Genomic DNA, 19557 nt, shown 5'->3' with positions numbered 1-19557 from the left:
ATCCTCTCCTCCCCTTCACGGGTCGCCACGCACGGCAAACACGTGGGTGGATGTTTAGATCCCAGAGAAGGTAACCAGATAGAACAGAACCTTCCCTGGGAGGTCCCCTCACCACGTACAGGAATCCACACCGAGGGGTATAATAGAAGGAAACAATGCGATACTGAATTAAAAGGTGCTGTAGACCTTATATGAGAATTTATTCTAAATTGCTTTTAATTCAAGATAAATGTTTTTTAAAAGGAGAAAAGGATAACAAAGAAAGTTAACAGAAACAAAGGAGAAAACTAAGATAACTTACATATGTTTAAGGTGTTTAAACTGAGGGACGGGTTGCGAGATTAACAGAAAGATAAGAAATTTTGAAATCTGCAAGAAAAAAAAAAGAAATTAGAGAACCAAAACGATTTATGACAAACAGCTGGCTGTTAGTGTTAAAATTATCAACAAGGTTTTTAAGCATGTTAAAAATAAGCAACGTTTTGACGATTGGGCCCTCAATGGTTGCTCAAGGTAAAGCTTATGTTGAAGAGTGTTTTAACTGGATGTTAAAGAATATCCATAATAAAATCCTTTAATTTTGATAAAACAGTAGATGAGAACAGGAGTCTGAGGAATGGAGAGTTGCTAATATTATGGGATAATAGGAATTGTCCTAGAAAATATAGTCAGTTAGTCTTACTTTTGTAGTTTTAAAAAAAACTTAAGGAATCGGATAAAAATCATTAATTTAAAATTATATGAAAGAAACAACAATATAAATTCACAATTTTTCTGTCGAAGGTGTTGCTTGTTACCTCAACTGTGGAAAAAATGTGGATTTGAAACAAAGAGTAACCAGTCAATTGAATTTGTACAACATGGTTGGATAAAAAAAAGCAAAAGACGTTGATCGAAGGATTTCAAACAAACTGGATCTTTGTTATTAGCAGCTCAGAAGTCAATATCAAAATTGGTCCTTTGGTTTTTTTCATATTTACATCTATGGTATTGATAGGAACCATCATTAGTAAATTAATAAAGTTACTGCTTTAATTAAACTTACGTTTATTTCTTATTTTAAGTTGACATTAGGTATGCATAAGAACAGTTAGTTTGTTCTGCTTGTTACTGAAAAACGCACTTAGTATACATTACCGTAAGAAAGCATCTAAACGCCTTTACGATTCTAGATATTTTTATTTAATTACGTTCATCCATGAATTCCAGAAGTTCTGAAAATTATGTGTTGATGAGTTTTTATTATTCGTTCTTCACCGTTTCTTTATGTTTTAAGAAATCGTATCATTTTTAAATAATTCAGAGATACAACTACCAAGAGTATAAACCAAAAAGTAATTATTAATTCAACTCACAACAAATCATTATTCAACTTTCACACAAGGAAACGCAAGTCAGTTGAACTTGTTGTTGTTTTTATTGCTCACACACTATAAGAGCTTCAGATGGACCGGAACCCTCTTTCGTAAACTAATACAACATTCTCTGTCGATGAAGAGATTCTTATTTACTGTATCAAGTTTCACCTCTACACTTCTCTTCATTTCGTGAAGTTCACTTGTACGAGCCTCTGTTTTCCTGTGTTCTTCTTCGAGAGTGTTCTTTCTCTCCTTAGCATTCTGTTCTCCGTTCTGTAAGCTGAATAGAGTAATAAATAACGAAATTGCGAGTAGGACTAATATACTTAATAAAACACTTACATATATTTTTTCTCCTTTGTTTCTACTGAGTCTTTCTTCCATTAAACTATACAGTGTATCTTTGGACGAACAGCATACTTCATACAAGATTGTATAGCTTAGTATTTATGTCAGGTCATTATTATGTATATTGTACACTGAATTAGCTATTCTGTTAAGAGTCCTCCACACGCACACACATATATGTGAAAAACACTCTATTAATTTACACGTGCAAAATCGATTTATCATATAATGTATCAGAAATTTTTCACCCTAGTAAATGTTAATATGTAGGTATATCATAGCTCGTCTGCAATACAATGAGTAAGAGCAGGAATCTCTTCGACTTTCAAAGGAACAACATATAGTGATTTTGTAAGGGTTGATTTAATACACCTCTCATAACAGTTCATCAAGAGTGGTAATCAAAAGGATATATTTGCCACTAGAAAACGATAGTGCCATCAAATGCTGATGATATAATTAAGGTAAAAATGTGTATAGTGAGATCGTAAATGGTCAACTGTGTCTTTTTGAGATAAAAAAACAGCAAGCAAACATTCAACCAACAGTATATTGTAAATTACATTACAAAACCTGACGTGTGATATTTAGCAACCATTCTGTAAAATACTTATCTAAGCTATATACACCAAAGCATTTCTTCAGTGAAACTTGGAGTGCAGAATGTAAACACTAAGTAACCGAAGCGTGTGACGTATCTTGAAGAGTCGAGTTTCACTTGGTATGATAAACATGTAGAGAAATACACATAACACTCTTGATCCTTTCACTCGGTATAGTAAACATGTAGAGAAATATACATAACACACCTAAACCTCTCACTCGGTATAATAAACATGTAGAGAAATATACATAACACACCTGATCCTCTCACTCAATATAACATGTAAAGAAATATACTTAACACACCTGATCCTCTCACTCGGTATAAGGGGCCCGGCATGGCCAAGCGTGTTGAGGCGTGCGACTCGTAATCTGAGGGTCGCGGGTTCGCATCCCCGTCGCGCTAAACATGCTCGCCCTCCTAGCCGTGGGGGCGTATAATGTGACGGTCAATCCCACTATTCGTTGATAAAAGAGTAGCCCAAGAGTTGGCGGTGGGTGGTGATGACTAGCTGCCTTCCCTCTAGTCTTACACTACTAAATTAGGGACGGCTAGCACAGATAGCCCTCGAGTAGCTTTGTGCGAAATTCAAAAACAAACAAAGATATAGTTATCATTATAAATTTAAACATTGCATGCATGCACGCACTTAAGCACTCTTACATATAGTAACTCGAGTAGCTTTGTGCGAAATTTAAACAAACGCTCGGTATAGTAAACATGTAGAGAAATATACATAACACACCTGAACCTCTCACTCGGTATAATAAACATGTAGAGGAATATACATAACACACCTGATCCTCTCACTCGGTATAATAAACATGTAGAGGAATATACATAACACACCTGATCCTCTCACTCAGTATAACATGGAAATAAATACACATACCACACTTGATCCTTTCACTTAATATAACATAAAAAGAAATACACATAACACATTTGATCCTCTCACTCAGTATGATAAATACGAACAACTTGTGATAAATATAAGTTTTTTACTTAGAACAAAACTATAAATCAACCTAATCCTCAGTAAAGGTAAATAAATACACTTTTCTTACATTTCGACTTATAAAGATTAGAATGCATCAGTTGTGTGTCCTCGCTGATAACGATGTTTTCGACCTTAAACCCAATAATCTCTCAAAAGGATCCGTTAGCTCAGAAGATTTAAATCAGTCCTAAGCACAAATTCTTAGCTAACAATGCACATCAATCTTTCTAATCAAGGTATAGTAATAAACGATAAATGAAAATAAAAAGTAATTACATTCGATATACTAACAAGCATAATCGATATCATCATTTAAAGCAATAATAAGTTAACAAAATATCATACCTTACTTAGAATAGTCAAAAACATTAGATCTTGTCTTGTGTAATGTGTATTTGTTTGAAACGTTGCACTTTACCAATAGATATTCGTTATTATACCCCAACAGTTACTATCTTAACTGTTACAGTTCAACCCACATGTTTTAGTTTAATTTGTGTCGGCTCGGTAGCATCAACTTTCCCACGATACAAACAAAAACGGAAGTTTTACAAAAATAAGACATTGAATTCACAAATACACGAGGCGTAATATGACAAAGGTAGAAAATATTTAAAAAATAAACTACTTATGATACAATGTCAAACTTAGCTAATATCAACTATACATAATAATAAACTAACAGCTGTTAAAATCAGTGGTGACCAATGCATAAAATTGTTTATGTAAATCAAAATGTAAACGTCAAATGTTTAAGGAGACTATGGTACTCTGTAACATATATAAAAATCCACATATGACCTTTGAAGCTCTAAATCAATATAATATACATATTAAAAATTTCTTTATTTATTCTAACGTTAGTGTAATAGTGTGATAGCAAGATGAGCTGGGAAGGTCGAAACGTTGTTCTCTGCTTATCAATAAGAGTGTTAATACTCATACAAGCCGTTCGCAGATACATTAACATCAGTGTTGATCTGTGATTCAAAAGCTCTCAAAACGCTTCGCACTTACAGTTGTGGACACATTATATTTTTCACAGTCAACCCCACTGACTGGTTTAAGCTAGCTACATGTGCGGCAGGTACTGATGACTAGGTGCCCTATCTCTGGCTTATCAAGCCTAAACTGGAATGGCTACACCTGAACCTTGAGTTTTTCTCCCCTGGACATTTAGCACCTGTACTTTTCCTTGCTTTCAATCAATTTTTATTTGATATCATATTTGTAATGATATATTTTTAAACTTTACATCTGAAAAACAAAACTCAACTAAAACGAAATATTTCCTGTAAAAATATGTTTGTTTTACATACAGGATATTCTCCTATTAGTGCCTGTAAAAACGTTATTCATCACGATTCAAAGAACAAGAATAATTTTTTCTGTATGAGAGATTTAGTTTACTTGCATTGTTTTGTTGCGTGAATGTACATTTTAAACACTTCATGAATGTCCACAAGCGGAGATCGAATAGAAAGTTAGAAATGATGAGTAATTTCTTGAAATCTGGCTTAGTTGAAAAATTCATAAAGATTTTAATGAAATTTTCAAGTTTAATTAAAAATGGGTTAAAATTTAGTGAGCAACATTTCCTCTATCGTATCATACACTATAAAATATACTTATAATAAATTATTTTAGAAAAAAAATCATATTTTGTGATAAATAAAAATCTGAAACAGACATTGTGTGGTATGCAAATATCACACGTATCAGTACTTTATCGTTATGGGGAAGAAATATCTTACCGATAATTACGATTCAATATTGTTAAACGGTGAACCCCATAAAGAACGTGTCTCGTGAGAGTAGTGCTGACGTTTTAAATCAGATTCGTTTCTGATTTGAGAGAGCCAGACTTGAAGTCTCGCAAATATCTATCTTTGATTGGTCAGTTTGCTGGTCACTATGTCCTGTTATTCAATCACGAGCTCAGTAGTCTTCAGTTCACTTCACAGAAAAGTTTATTTTTGGTTTCTTTCATTATATATAGTTTTTTATCTGCCTTTCAGTTAAATACACTCCCACCCAGTGACTCAGTGGCAAGTCTACAGACTTATAACAACACAAACACTGGTTTCAATACCAATGACGGGCACAGAACATATAGCCCATTGAGTAGCTTCGTGCTTAACTACAAACAAACATTTGAATACGGATATTCATTTATTTCACTCAATCTATTTCTTTAATTCTTCCAACAACAAAACAATCCTCCTAACAGACGATCCACTTATTAGCAACTTTAGTAAAGATCCATAAGCCTCCGTTTCCTGCAAAGATCAAATTAATATGTGCGCTTAGTCTGATCCTTGTAATACAACAACTGTACATTTTGGTGATGTTCTATTTTCATATTCGCTATACCCTCAGCAACTAACAACCTATACTTCCTGGTAATAATTGGTGCTTCAAGTTAGGACAGTAAGAATCTCTAAGTACTAATGTAACTGAATTTAAGGTACACTAAATCACAAATATCTTACTCAGTGTTTTTTTTCTTATTTTAACTAAACGGTATCTGACGATGAATATTCAGTTTAATTCAAAGCAATGTAAAGCGATAGAAATATACATAAATGACAGCATAAATATATTGTAGTTGTGATGTACCAGTAATATTATAATGCGAACTTTTCCATAAAGTTTTTAGTAATATTAAATCAGAATTTTCATGTATTCTCTCAAAGTTATTTGTGTCAGTAATTCTATGAGGATTAGATGCAGAAAAAAGCTTGAAACATATGAAGTCATCAAAGATTGTTTAACCTAAATGGTCATAAAAACAACTATATATTTCACAGTGTTTAGACAAATCGAACAAAACTGATCCAGCCTTTGCACTATAACAACAATACTAACTTCTCACACACTCAAAACTCAATCAACTTAAAACTGACAATAACCCTAAAGTGCAACTCAATTAAACTACCTTTTGACACTAATTCTAGTTTTATAAGTTTAAAACGTCTAAATTTTAACAATAACTTTAAAGCATCCTGAACCTAATATATAATTAAACAACTATAAAGCTTCCTGGACCCAATATATAACTAAGGAACTACTTTAAAACTTTCTAAGCCAATAAATAACTAAACAACAATTTTAAATCATCACAACCCCCCATCAAATTAAACTTCTTTGAAAATATTTCAAGCTTTAAAAATATAAACATAATATAATGTTTAATAACAATTTTAAATTCCCACAAGTCCAAAATAATTAAATAAATTAAACAACAATTCTCTAGCTTCTCCAACCCAAAACGTACCACACACATTTTAAGAATAATTCTACAGTTTATTAAATTTAAAAATCAACCAACCATATTTTTAAAACAGTTAAAAAGCGTCATAAAATTCAAGCTTCAAAAACTACACTTTAACAACAACAATAACTTTCATAAATGTAAAGCTTGTTTAAATATGTCTATCGGTGAGTCCAAAGTGTAAGACAAACTTTAGCCAACTACTTACACAGTAATACCAGAATGATGTATTAAGTTAAACACACTTCAGCCAATTTAAACACTTTTGTCACAAATAGAACGTTAAATCTAACGTAACGAGGAAAAAATAATAAACATTTGACTAAGAGTGATCTATTTGTGTAATATCGATAGCTTTGTTACTGATGTTTGGAACATCTGAATATATATAGCTTTTTTAACTGATGCTTGGAACATGTGAATGTGTATAGCTTTATCGCTAATGCTTGAAACATCTAAACATATACGACTTTATCGCATGAAACGTTTTAATATGTACAGCTTTATCGGTGATGCTTAAAACATTTGAGTACGAGGGCTGTTCAAAAAATACGCGGACTGTTTGAATTGCGCGGCTCCAGTTGGTTCCAGGGGAATCCGCTTGGTGTCGCTAGGTTCGCACAGATCAGCTGATTACGACGCCATTTCCCGATTGCAGATATCTTCATTTGTGTATTAGCTACGCGGTTTTAAGTGAAGTGCGATTTTTTCGTTTGGCGGATTTCAGAATGAATGACCTAAAGGAGCAACGACTTGCTGTGAAATTTTGTGTTAAACTTGGAAAATCTGCGACTGAAACTTTTGCTATGCTTCACACGGCTTACGGTGATGTTGCTATGAAGCGTACGGCATGTTTCAAGTGGCATGAACGTTTTAAGGATGGTCGACAGTCCATTGAAGATGATGAGCGTCCTAGACGTCCTTCCACGTCAACTGACGACCCACACGTCGACAAAATCAACATCCTGGTGCGGGCAAATCGACGTCTGACTGTCAGGAAGCTTGCTGAAGAGTGTGGGATATCAGTTGGATCTTGTTACGAGGTTTGGACCGAAAAATTGAAGATGCACCGCGTTGCTGCGAAATTTGTGCCTCAGAACTCGTGAGTTTTGGCCAAACACTCGATCACTGTTCTTCCCCACCCCCTCTACTCACCTAACCTTGCTCCTTGCAATTTTTTCTTGTTCCCCAAACTCAAAAGACCCTTGAAAGGAAGAAGATTTGAGACGATTACCGAGATTAAGGCAAATGCGACGAAGGAGCTGGAGGACATTACAAAAGAAGCGTACCAGGACTGTTTCAACAAGTGGAAACACCGTTGGGATAAGTGTGTGCGTTAGGGAGGAGAGTACTTTGAAGGGGTCCCAGACCTGTAACTTCTAAATAAAGTACATTTTGTTTTATGACATCAGTCCGCGTATTTTTTGAACAGCCCTCGTATATATATAACTTTATCGCTGGTACATAGAATATATGAATATGTATAACTTTATTACTGATGCTTGGAACGTCTAAATACGTATGGATGATACTTACTATATGATTGCTTGTTTTTTTGTAAAATTTCACGCAAAGCTAAAACAGTTATCTGCTCAAGCCCTTCTTATTTTTAAAGTGATAGACCAAAGGGAAAGCAGCTAGTCAACAACTCCCCGTGCCAACTCCTTGGCTACTCTGTGCCAAAGAACAGTAATATTACCTCATCACGTTATAACGTCCCTACAGTTTATAGGACTGCAATCCCATTAATCAGTCAGGCTAGGACTGGGCAGTATGAAATGTTACAATATCGAAAAAATGGCCCTTATTAAAGCAATACAAAATCTGGATTTTTTCTCTATAAGGCATCAGAAACTAGATGTGAATAACTTTCTGGCATAGTCGCTCTATCTCTGGTGTATGTGCCGCTTTTTAGCTATCTAGAGCGTCTCAAAGTCGAAAACCGGCAAACAGTCAAAATCGAGATTTCTTATTTTTGTTTATCATCATCTTTCTTCAAGAATCTTGGGTGCCTACGTGATTCTACCAGTAACTATAATTTCTTCATCATTTTATAGAAAAAATAATCTTCACAATCTTTGACAATCTATTTTAATATTATTATGTGAAAATTTTATAAAGATTTGGAATACACTCTATAGTCTATAGAGTGATATTAAAGATGATGATGATACTGATGATGATGATACTAATTATCATTATGATGATGATACTGATGTTTATAATGATACTAATGATGATGATCATACATATACCATCTCATAAAAAATGTAAATAAACAAGTAATAGGTAAAAAATCGCTAAACAAAAAAAACTGGGTATGAATTGCTACTAAACATGAAATAACAATCCAAACCAGATAAGGGTGGAAGTGGACGTAGCACTGGTCTATGAATTGCTACTAAACATGAAATAACAATCCAAACCAGATAAGGGTGGAAGTGGACGTAGCACTTGATCGTCTAATGATCACACAACAGACCAAGCTGTCTCGACTTTACACGGAGAATAATATCCTTACATTACCGGCTTCCTCAATGGCAGAACAAATAGAACCAGAATTTCCAATCGTAAAATATTGTTCCACTCCAAAATAGACGTAAAAGTAGCGTTTTAGAGTTAACTGAAGGAAAGGTATAATGATGAAAGTAAGGTTTTAGTCAGATAAAGCTTCGATAGATAAAGTAAAGAAGAGAGTAATGAAGATATTTTATTCTCCGTATAAATTCAAGATGATTTAGTCTGTTATATGATGATTAGCCGATCGAGTGATATGTTAACTTTTCTCCTTATTTTGTTTGGTTCCTTCATTTGAAGTTCAGTAACCAGCCCTTCTTTATTTAGCGGTAATTTTTCCCTTGCACTTACGTATTACTGTATATACGATTAATAAAAATTGGCCATAGTGAATACGTTGTTTTATGTTCCTACAAATTTTACCTGCTCAAATTTTAAATGATATCTTGTAACATGAATCCGAAGGCTCAGGGTTTGCGTCTCGTTGTCGTGTAAATGTTATAAGAGTGACCATCAAATCCAAATATTTAATCATTAAGAGTAGGCAAATAGTTTTCGACTTTTGAATTGTGCTCCCCTGTGACACAGCGGTATGTCTAATAACATACAACTCTAGAACCCGGATTTCGATACCCGTGGTGGCCAAAGCACAGATAGCCCATTGTGTAGCTTTCTGCTTAATTACAGACAAACGTTTGAGTACCTGCCTTTCAGATAGCTCATCAGCTCAAAATTAGGGACATTTATGTGCAAATACACTTTATTAAGCCTTATATAAAAATCCTATTCTATTCTAACTGTTAGTGCCGTAACTTTTAAGTTACGGTTAAAGTGTTAGAACTTTTCTTTCTGTTCCAGTTATGTTCTATACTATATAAATGCCCCAATATTTGGTCCAGTCATGATCCAGTCTATCACTCCATCAGTGCTGCTAAACGTCTCTCGTTCCTTCACTAAATAACTATAACTTCTGCATGTCAACCACCAAGGTTGTTTTGGGAAGGTTAGAGGAATTTTCTCTGCGTGACCATAAAATGAAATACCAGTATGTAATACCGTGATACAGCATGCCATCTGTTACATTTCCAACGCAAATAAATTGCTAAATCATGACTTTTCAAATTGGAAAGAGAAGCTGGTATGTAAGTAGAACGTGACTTCCTCACTTCAATAACAATATGTATAGTGGAATATGATATGTCAGAATTACTCAGAATTTCTTTACGTATCTCATAATTCCTTACTTTTGTTCACTAGTCTTAACTATTTCTTGCAGTGCCTAACGAAATTTTTGCATTTGTTCATATGAATCTTTAATTTCGTAAATAGAAAGCGCAAGAATACTTCATACGCTGTATAGGCTAAACCTTGGGGCAGAACACATACAGATCATCCATTGCTGAAACTGAACATGTTTGGACAAACTTTCATCACAACTGTATACTTTACAACCAGAAAATTGGTTTTATTTCTTTAAAATGTTTATTATCTACTAATTTCGATCACAAATTTGGAAGCAATAAAGTTTTGTAATAAAGTTAGCTAGCACATTTCGAGAGAATATTCTATTATAATTTTTAAAATAAAGCTTTTTGGGTAAGATTTAAATTACATTAAACACTGAATTGAATGTTTTCATGTGAAAGACTAATACAAACATGATATCATAACATGTTTCTTTTTTTGTTCAAATGTGTATATATATATATATATATAAAGTGGTCGTATTTAAAACCGTGTTAAATATAATTACTGTGTAAATCTATTTCTTATAATTGCAGACAAAGAGAAGCCAGGCGTCAATTCAATAATAAAATTACTAATATGATATATTTTCATTTATGTTGTCCGTATATCTCTAATACTATGCGCACAGTGTTCTCTGCACACATACACAATCCATCCTTCCGAGTACAGCATCATACATAAGTACATAATCTAACTTTCGTCTATATAATTCCTGCACAGCGTTAAGCCTAAACCTACTAATAATAACGTCCTGAAAACGTACACAGTCTACATGTTTCTATACAGTGCCCCGCATTAGCACACAATCTAACCTTCTTATGTAGAGTGTCGTGTAGATGTCACACAATATAAACTTGTGTAGAGTGTCATATACATGTACACAGTCTAACCTTCTCATGTAGCGTATCACGTACATGTATACAGCCCCCCTAACCTTCTTATGTAGTGTCATGTGCATATTGTACAGTATAACCTTCTCATGCAGAGTGTCATGTACATGTTCTTCTTGCTAAACAATTAGTTCTCTCTGCTAATAAAAGAGTTGAGTACCTTTCTTGGTTACTTTATTTGCTTATGAAACTTGTTTGATTAATATTAAAAAACATAAAGATTCAGTGTTATCCATGTATTGATCTGACTTTGGTACCAGATATGCTCATTCGCATTCCTTGGTGTTCTGTATGTGAAGTACTATGGGAACCCTCACTTCACTTAAATAATCAAATGTCTTTATCAGTTTACTGACGACAAATAAAACACATAATATCTCACAAAAAGAACACAATCTAAAATGAAATAAGTTACAAAAAAAGCAACTTACCAGTTACTATTCAGTTCTAATATAAAGATCGAATAAACTTCCTTTTGATCTAAAGTCATTAACAGCAGTAGTAGTAAGACCATGGTGCTTTTTACAAGATTTTTGTTTTATTATTTTAAAGATATAATGAACAAGCTGCTATATTTGAAGTTTAATTTTATTTGACTTATAGAATAGAATGCTCCCTAACAACAGTAGATCGAAGCTTACCTTTGCCAAAACAAATCAGAAGAGTTCTCATTAGGAGGAATATTTTGCATTTTGTGTTTGCGTACAGAAGCAACATCTAGAGGAACTTGGTGAATGTCTATCTGTGTTCTTAAGTGTTGTTCTTGGCCTGTCATTTTGGCAAGTCTATACAAAACCTATTGAAACAGTTTATAATGGGTATGATATTGTGCATGATTTGGGTATAAATTTCGTTATTAAAGCTAATATTTTAATGTTATAAGTAAGTGCATATCATTTATTATAACTTATAAAAGTCATATATATAACTAAAAACACGAAAAATGAAGTACATGATGAAACTAGTCAAACAGCCCATCAGATAAAGTAAATACGATAACTGTTTTAATAACCCGAAAATAAAGTGAACTGATGGATAAACAAATCTCTTTTCTAATACAACAAACTGTAACGGTTAGGCCTTTATTCGTAAATAGTATAATTCCGTAAATGATACACCAAATATTATCATAAATAATAATTGGATAAATCACGCAATATTATACTGATGGAAAAATACTAATAACAAATACCTATTAATTTCTTTAATTACCTTAACAATTGTAAACTCTTATCAATCACGTCATAACTGGGACTAAGCACACATTATATGATAATTTAAACACGTTAAAAAAGCCTGCTTAAACTCATATTATGTGAAAAACCTTGTTTTAGAAACGCATGATAGCTTTCTTTACTTATATTTTCATAATTATGGAAAATAATAATTTTGCAAACTTTTCGATGGAAAATGATGCTTATGTAATGTATAAACTCTGAGATAATATAGCTAATTCTAAAACCCTAACTATGTAAGGTGTAAAAATCAAGCATGTAACGTTTTAAAAATCTTTCATTTATTTTACTAAAAACGTTTACAGAGTTATCACTGCTTGAAACCTAACTCAGTAAAGGCACTCTTTGTTTGTATCACAATCAAATGATGTCCTCTACTGATCCGTAGTTCGTTTTATTCCAGAAAAGTGTTGCGATTTGAGTACTGGTCAAGCTTACCTTAGAAAGTAAAAGCTCTAGTTTTGTTTTAGTGCTTTGTTCTAGTTCGACTATCCGAGCAAACTCTGTGTTTGACCGTTCCCATAAAGCAACTATTTCTTTGTTGTAAGAAACTGCATGACTTTCTACCCGTCGCCGTAAAGATGAACTACTCTCCCGCACCCCTCAGCAGTAGATAATATTCTACTCAAATTGTTTTCCCATTCTTGAGGGCTCCTAGAACAAGCAAAAGTTAATTTGTAATAACTATATCTCTCGCAGGTTGATTAGCTATAACACACACACACATATATAATATTATTGTCAAATCATTTTCGTAGGCTCATACTATGTGATATGTCTCACTAAAATCCGAGTTTAAATACCCATAGTGGGCATAATACAGATAGCCCACTATGTAATTTTGTACTTAGAAACGAACAAATAAATTATAACCAGTATCTAGTTATAGTGGGTCAGTGATAAGTTTACAGAGTTTCGAGGCTAAAATCTGAATTTCAGTTCCACGCAGTGAACACAGTGCAGATAACCCATTGTGTAGGATTGCTCCAGGAAATAAAATATAACTACCTAGATTCTTGTTATATTTTATTCTCTATTCTCTAGGCAATTTTGCTTACAAAAAGCTAAAACCCCTGTAGGGAAAATTAGAAACTAAGTTAAGTATTTAACATCATCCTAGTTATTTTACCTCTAAACGATATTTGCTTGACTAGGAAAAAACCACAAGCAAGGAAACAAGAAGAAAGATGTATGTCTTCTCAGATATAATGCATCTAACTTTTAGAAAAGATGTTAAGAGTTGTGATGAACTTTCATTCAAAGACTGCACTAATCTTTAATCAGTGTTAATTCTTGGCTTATTTGCCCCAGACCAATAAGAATAGACCCTTATTCATTCAAAAATTGCACTAATCTTTAGTCAGTGTTAATTCTTGGCTCATTTGACCCAGACCAATAAGAATAGACTCTTTTTCATTCGAATGCTGCACTAATCTTTAGTTAGTGTTAATTCTTGGCTTATTTGCCCCAGACCAATATGAATAGACCCTTATTCGTTCAAAAACTGCACTAATCTTTAGTCAGTGTTAATTCTTGGCTTATTTGACCCAGACCGATACAAATAGACTCTTATTCATTCAAAGACTGCAATAATCTTCAGTCAGTGTTTATTTCCAAGTCTTCAAGTGAATGAGATGAAAACGTTACATTATTTTCTTATTGAAACAGTTGCACACTAAAATTACTGATCACCATCTGATTTGCATATTGTTCAAAATGGATATCTGATGTTCCCTTAATAGAATTAAAAGAACTAAACATGCGTAAACAAAATGTGCTCATTTTGTTTACTTTAAAAAAATGAAATAATCATCCATTATTTATCCAGATTCGTTCGTAACAGTACTTTTTAAATTCATATTTAACTTGTTTTACTTTCAAAAAAGCAATTCTGTGCTGAACGTCCGTAATTTTGGACTGGGCAATACTTCTTTAACTTAATAGATGAATTTGACCCACAGTCTCAAGCTGCAGAGCGTGATTTTTTTCTTTCGCAACAAGAGGACACGAACGTTGGACCCATGTATCTACAACTCGAAACATTAACCACTAGACCATGCTCAGTCTTTATCTACTTGGAGAAACAACAGTGTGTTACTTTTGCTTTTTTTATAGAAGAAATTATATTGTGTGAGTCTTTTTTTTTAACAGGAGAAACAATCGTATGTTACTCTCTCTTTGTTGCTTGTTGTATTTAAAACTACAGTGTTATTTTTCATATCACAGTGGATTAAGTACGTTTACTACCAGATTTAAACACTCGCTTTAACTTCATTTGCTAGAAAGTTTCAAAAGAGGTAACTTGCAAAAAAACATACCAAAAAGTAGTTTAATATCAATCTGATTTACTCTATTTATGTGAAAGACTTGTTATTTTGAACTGTTTCAACCAACTTTGCTCACAAAATGTACTAGTTAGATATTTACATCTGTGACATAAAATAACCCTAATAAACAAAAAAAAAGATTAAATAAAACTCATCTCATAAATATGTACTGACGGCTTAATGGCTAGAAAGATTACATTTACTTATTAATACTCATATAATAAATACACAATCGGGCCTTACAACATATTGAGCTGTTGTTGTTTTTTGTGCTTTCAGTAGTGTTAGCATAGGTTTCAATTTAGATTACACAAACTGCTATAAACACGGGAGTAGTTTGCACATTATAATGTCTAACTCACATCAGGCTGATCGTTAAAACTAGATACTTAGTCCTTGTGTAGCTTATTGTTTAAATTTTAGATTGAGGATCCAAGGGTCGCGGGTTTGAGAGGAGATGCTACACCACATGCCAAAATTATCATACGTAACTAAAATGATAAAACCTAAAAAGACTACAATCTATCGATAAAAAAGTTGCAATATAGCTAGCAACTGTACTTATTTTGTATTACGAGTTGGCTCTGTGATAGATCTCAGAATTTTAGAACTGTCGACTCGAGTTTGAATCTGTACGACACCATAAACTATTTATGGTAATTTCAAATATGTGTGCATTATTAAAGTGACATTCAGTTGTTATGCTTGATTAAGAATAGTTGTCTTAAGGTGTGGTGATGCCAACTGGGTCAAGTGGTTAGGGCACTTGACTCGTAATCTGAGGATCAAACATGTTCTCTCTTTCAGTCATGGGAACGTCACAAGTGATAGTTAATCCCACTATTCATTGGTGAAAGAGTAGCCCAAGAGTTGGCGGTATATGATAATGACTAGCTGCCTTCGCCCTAGTTTTACATTGCTAAATTACGGATGGCTAGCGCAGATAGTTCTCGTATAGCTTTGTGTGAAATTTAAAACAAACAAAACCGACTGGGTGCCTTTTGTCTGGTGCGTAAGGGTACTGTGTGCAAAGGTGTCCTTCAAGTCATTAAGCAATCTTCTTTCATCATTGTCCCCCCCCCCCCAGTGGCACATTGGTATCTTTGCGGACTTAAAATCCTAGAAACCGTTTTCGACACCCATGGTGGCAGAGTAAAGATAGCTCTCTGTGTAACTTTGTGCTTTACCACAAAAAACAAAACAAAAACAATTTTATATGTTTCCTATATATAGTGAATTCATCTGCTTCATTCTTCACTTATAAAAATATTCGTGTATTTTATTTTACATTCTGCAGAGTCAGTATACACTATATTACCAAAAGTAATAACGTAGCAGCTTTAAGACGTAGGTGTCATATTTTTCCATCAACCTTGTCCTACTAAAAAAGTGTATCTGTCTTTAGTGTTAGTCAAAACGTAATCAATGAAGTAGCACTTGCCACCAACGGAATAGACTGCCACTCCAGTTACTGAGTAAATTCAAGTGCAGAAGAAGTTTTTTGTACACTCTACCTCTCAGGCAGAATTCAAGTGCATAATAAAGTAGATTCAGACTAAAGCTAGCCTGTGAGCTAACCAAATCAATTTCTGGACATTATTTGTTTCAAACCAGTCTTAACATAACGAGTAGTATGACGTGTTTTTTATACGATCATGAAGAAAGAAGTGATGAAGACAGAGCAGAATTGTCCAGAATGTCACACATAACACGAAAAACATTCACAACTCTATTTAGCATTTTAGTGAACCGGGTCCGAGTCAGCTAAAACAGCCACACCTTAATGCTGTACCACAACTTTTCACGTCTGATTTTTTTAAACGGTCGGTATAAACCACTAACAATGTTCTTTGTCCATTTTCAATTTTCAACTATTATGTGAACAAATTGTTTAAGTTCACGGTTATAAGGAGAGACTTTGTGGACTGCAAGCAATCTATGTAATCCAGCAGCAACCATGGAATTTATTAAAATGGTCGTTGGTGATGAATCTGATCCTAGATTGAGGGTTTATTTTCATAACATGTTCAAAAACTACATGAGCTGTAAAGTGATAAACTTTGGTTGAATGATCGAATTGTTCATATAAGAAGGTACAGACTCCTTTCTTTTCTTAATTACACTTCCTACAATAGATTTGGGGTTGAACAGGCGATTGGATAATTATTTGAATGCTTTTACCATCAGTAGTTGAATCCAAGACCTATTTCTCTTTCAAGACCTTCAAGCTCCTTGTTTTCATGATGTCTAATCCCCATGTGGCTGTTTCAATCCAATTCAGTCTTGGTAGGTATTTCGATTGAAATACATTCAAATCTCATAAAAAGAACTAAAATCAGGGAGAAGAGACAGTTTCTCTTCAATCCGAGACTGGTTATCATATAAGAACCAAATCGGCTGATAATGGTTTGAAGGAAAATGCTTAAACGTTTGTTCAAGTGGGAGTTCTATCAATGTTACGTGACTTAGAGCTGGTCAAGGTATTTATGACGGTTATATTTCGGCAGGCAAAAAATAGCTTTAATGGCTTAACTTGGCTGTTTATGGAAATTGTTGGCGTTTATAACCAATACGTTGCAGTGCATTATGGGATTTGTGTGAAAACTCAAAGGAACGGGCTTATTATTAGGTTCAAGTGTACCATAGTTTTGTTGTTATAGTGTATAATTTGTATATACTGACATGTTTCACAAGTAGTTAATTTATAAAAATGATTTATACTCACACTGTTTCGCCTAAAGTTACACTTTGGTTGTCATTTCTTCTAAAAGAAGTGTCACGACGAGAACAGTCTTGACTGACTAATAGATTGTCCACTTTCTTCAAAACACAATTTCTCAGCTCAAGTTCCATGTTTTCAATTTTACTATTTCAGAGAAAATAAAAACAAATTACGATATTGTAATAAATTAAGTAGCTAATCACCAAATTATGTATTAAAAGCGTTAAGAGTGTGCAACATGTATTAAAATATCTGAGTTCTGTAGTTCAAACGGTAAAAATAGTCGAATATTGTTGTTACTGATTTGGTATATAAATCTGTGTTTTTGGTTATCAGGTTATTTGCGTTATGAGTTTTTCTTGAATTATAACTGTCAGTAGCTGCATTTACTTATTGTTTTTTAGATTTTCTTTGTTATATAATGTGTTTCATTACCGTGTTTATTTCGTATTGACAATGGTTTTATTTACTTACAGTTTTTTACCGTTCTTGTTTTTGCTTTATCTGATGCTTCTCTATAAATATCTTAGTGTTTTCTTTTTTATGATCTGCATGGGGAAACTTTTAACCAATGATACTTACCTAAAGGGGAAAGCTGGACTAATCCCAAAAAATACTCATTTGCCTCCAAGTACAACGGACTGAATTTTATATTGTACAAGAATAAAGTTGGCGTTGTGGACAAATCTAAATGTGAAATTTCTTCTCTCGGTGGAACTTGTTTGAATGTTACAGGGTAAAGGCTAAAGTAAATGTAAGAGTTTCAGGTTACATGACGTGGATAATCCATTGTGTCATTTGAACATTAAAGGGTAAAGGCTACAGTAAATATAAATGTTTGAGGTAACTGTGTGTGTTTTCTTATAGCAAAGCCACATCGGGTTATCTGCTTAGTTTACCGAGGAGAATCGAACCGCTGATTGTAGTGTTGGAAATCCATAGATTTACCGTTGTACTAGCGGGTGACTTCAGGTAACATGAAGTAGATAATTCAATGAGTTGTTTCAATGTTACAGGGTAAGGGCTACAGTAAATGTAAAGATTTCAGGTAACATGAAGTAGATAATTCAATGAGTTGTTTCAATGTTACAGGGTAAGGGCTACAGTAAATGTAAAGATTTCAGGTAACATGAAGTAGATAATTCAATGTGTTGTTTCAATGTTACAGGGTAAGGGCTACAGTAAATGTAAAGATTTCAGGTAACATGAAGTAGATAATTCAATGAGTTGTTTCAATGTTACAGGGTAAGGGCTACAGTAAATGTAAAGATTTCAGGTAACAGTGAATAATTCAATGTGTGGCTTCAAATGTTTTTCCACTATAATCTAGATTATAAAAGTAATTTGTAAATATACTTCACTTAATTAGCTCAAACGTCACATATTTCTCTATTACTAAAAGTCGGTGATCAGAAATAACAGTAGCTGAAAAGACTGATAACAAATGAATAGACATTTATTTAAATAGGGGATTATTTTCTTAGTCATACAACCTTAACTTTATACGAATGTTTTATCGAGCGATCGAGATTAAACATTGGCGAGTGTGCCATTTCGTCCGTCCTAAAGAATAAAGCGTAGAAAATTATTTATAATACAATCGCGTCATTTATTACACAATAAAGGAATTTCAGCATCAAGTTTCTTTGTTATTCTTATAATATACAACCATATTTAACAAACGGTCTTTACTTTTCAACTAAGTACTTGTTTTGAAATATTCTAAATGTCGACCGAAAGTACTGGTACATTTCTAACTCTCTCACTCAGATAAATAAAGGTCTACAAACCGAGGAAGTCCCCTCAATGGCACAACGCTATTTCTACGGACTTTTTTTACTAAAAACTGTGTTTCGATCCCGGAGGTGGGCTTAGCACAGATCGACCTTTGTGTGGTTTTGTACATAAAAACTAAAAAAACAACCTGAAAAAAGGAATATCCATTATGAAAAGCATTATCATCCTTTAAAAACCTGTATTTTGACATCATGTTGGTATACAAGAAATGTAAATTCCAGGACAACTGTTTATATA

At 33.5% G+C, this 19557-nt stretch overlaps 1 protein-coding gene across 3 annotated transcripts in view; it reads right to left on the bottom strand.

Annotated features, from left to right (window-relative positions):
- Window positions 1-1321: 1321 nt before the first annotated feature.
- LOC143232107 (uncharacterized) overlaps window positions 1322-19557 on the bottom strand; it is a 72436-nt gene continuing 54200 nt past the window's right edge. For 2 of the 3 annotated variants that reach the window (XM_076467182.1, XM_076467183.1), the window contains exons 5-6: window positions 17527-17667; window positions 1322-1638 (exon numbers count right to left, since the gene is read on the bottom strand). In XM_076467182.1, coding sequence (XP_076323297.1) covers window positions 1431-1638; window positions 17527-17667 — 349 coding nt within the window. In that variant the 3' untranslated portion in view covers window positions 1322-1430. Of the gene's footprint in view, window positions 1639-11899; window positions 12036-12912; window positions 13129-17526; window positions 17668-19557 lie in introns of those variants that run through there. The other variant, XR_013017379.1, reaches the window with a different exon arrangement.

The sequence above is a fragment of the Tachypleus tridentatus genome, chromosome 11 (assembly GCF_004210375.1).
Source record: "Tachypleus tridentatus isolate NWPU-2018 chromosome 11, ASM421037v1, whole genome shotgun sequence".
NCBI lineage: Eukaryota > Metazoa > Arthropoda > Merostomata > Xiphosura > Limulidae > Tachypleus > Tachypleus tridentatus.
The sequence above is the reverse complement of the archived record's forward strand: the minus strand, read 5'-3'. Positions and strand labels throughout refer to the sequence as shown.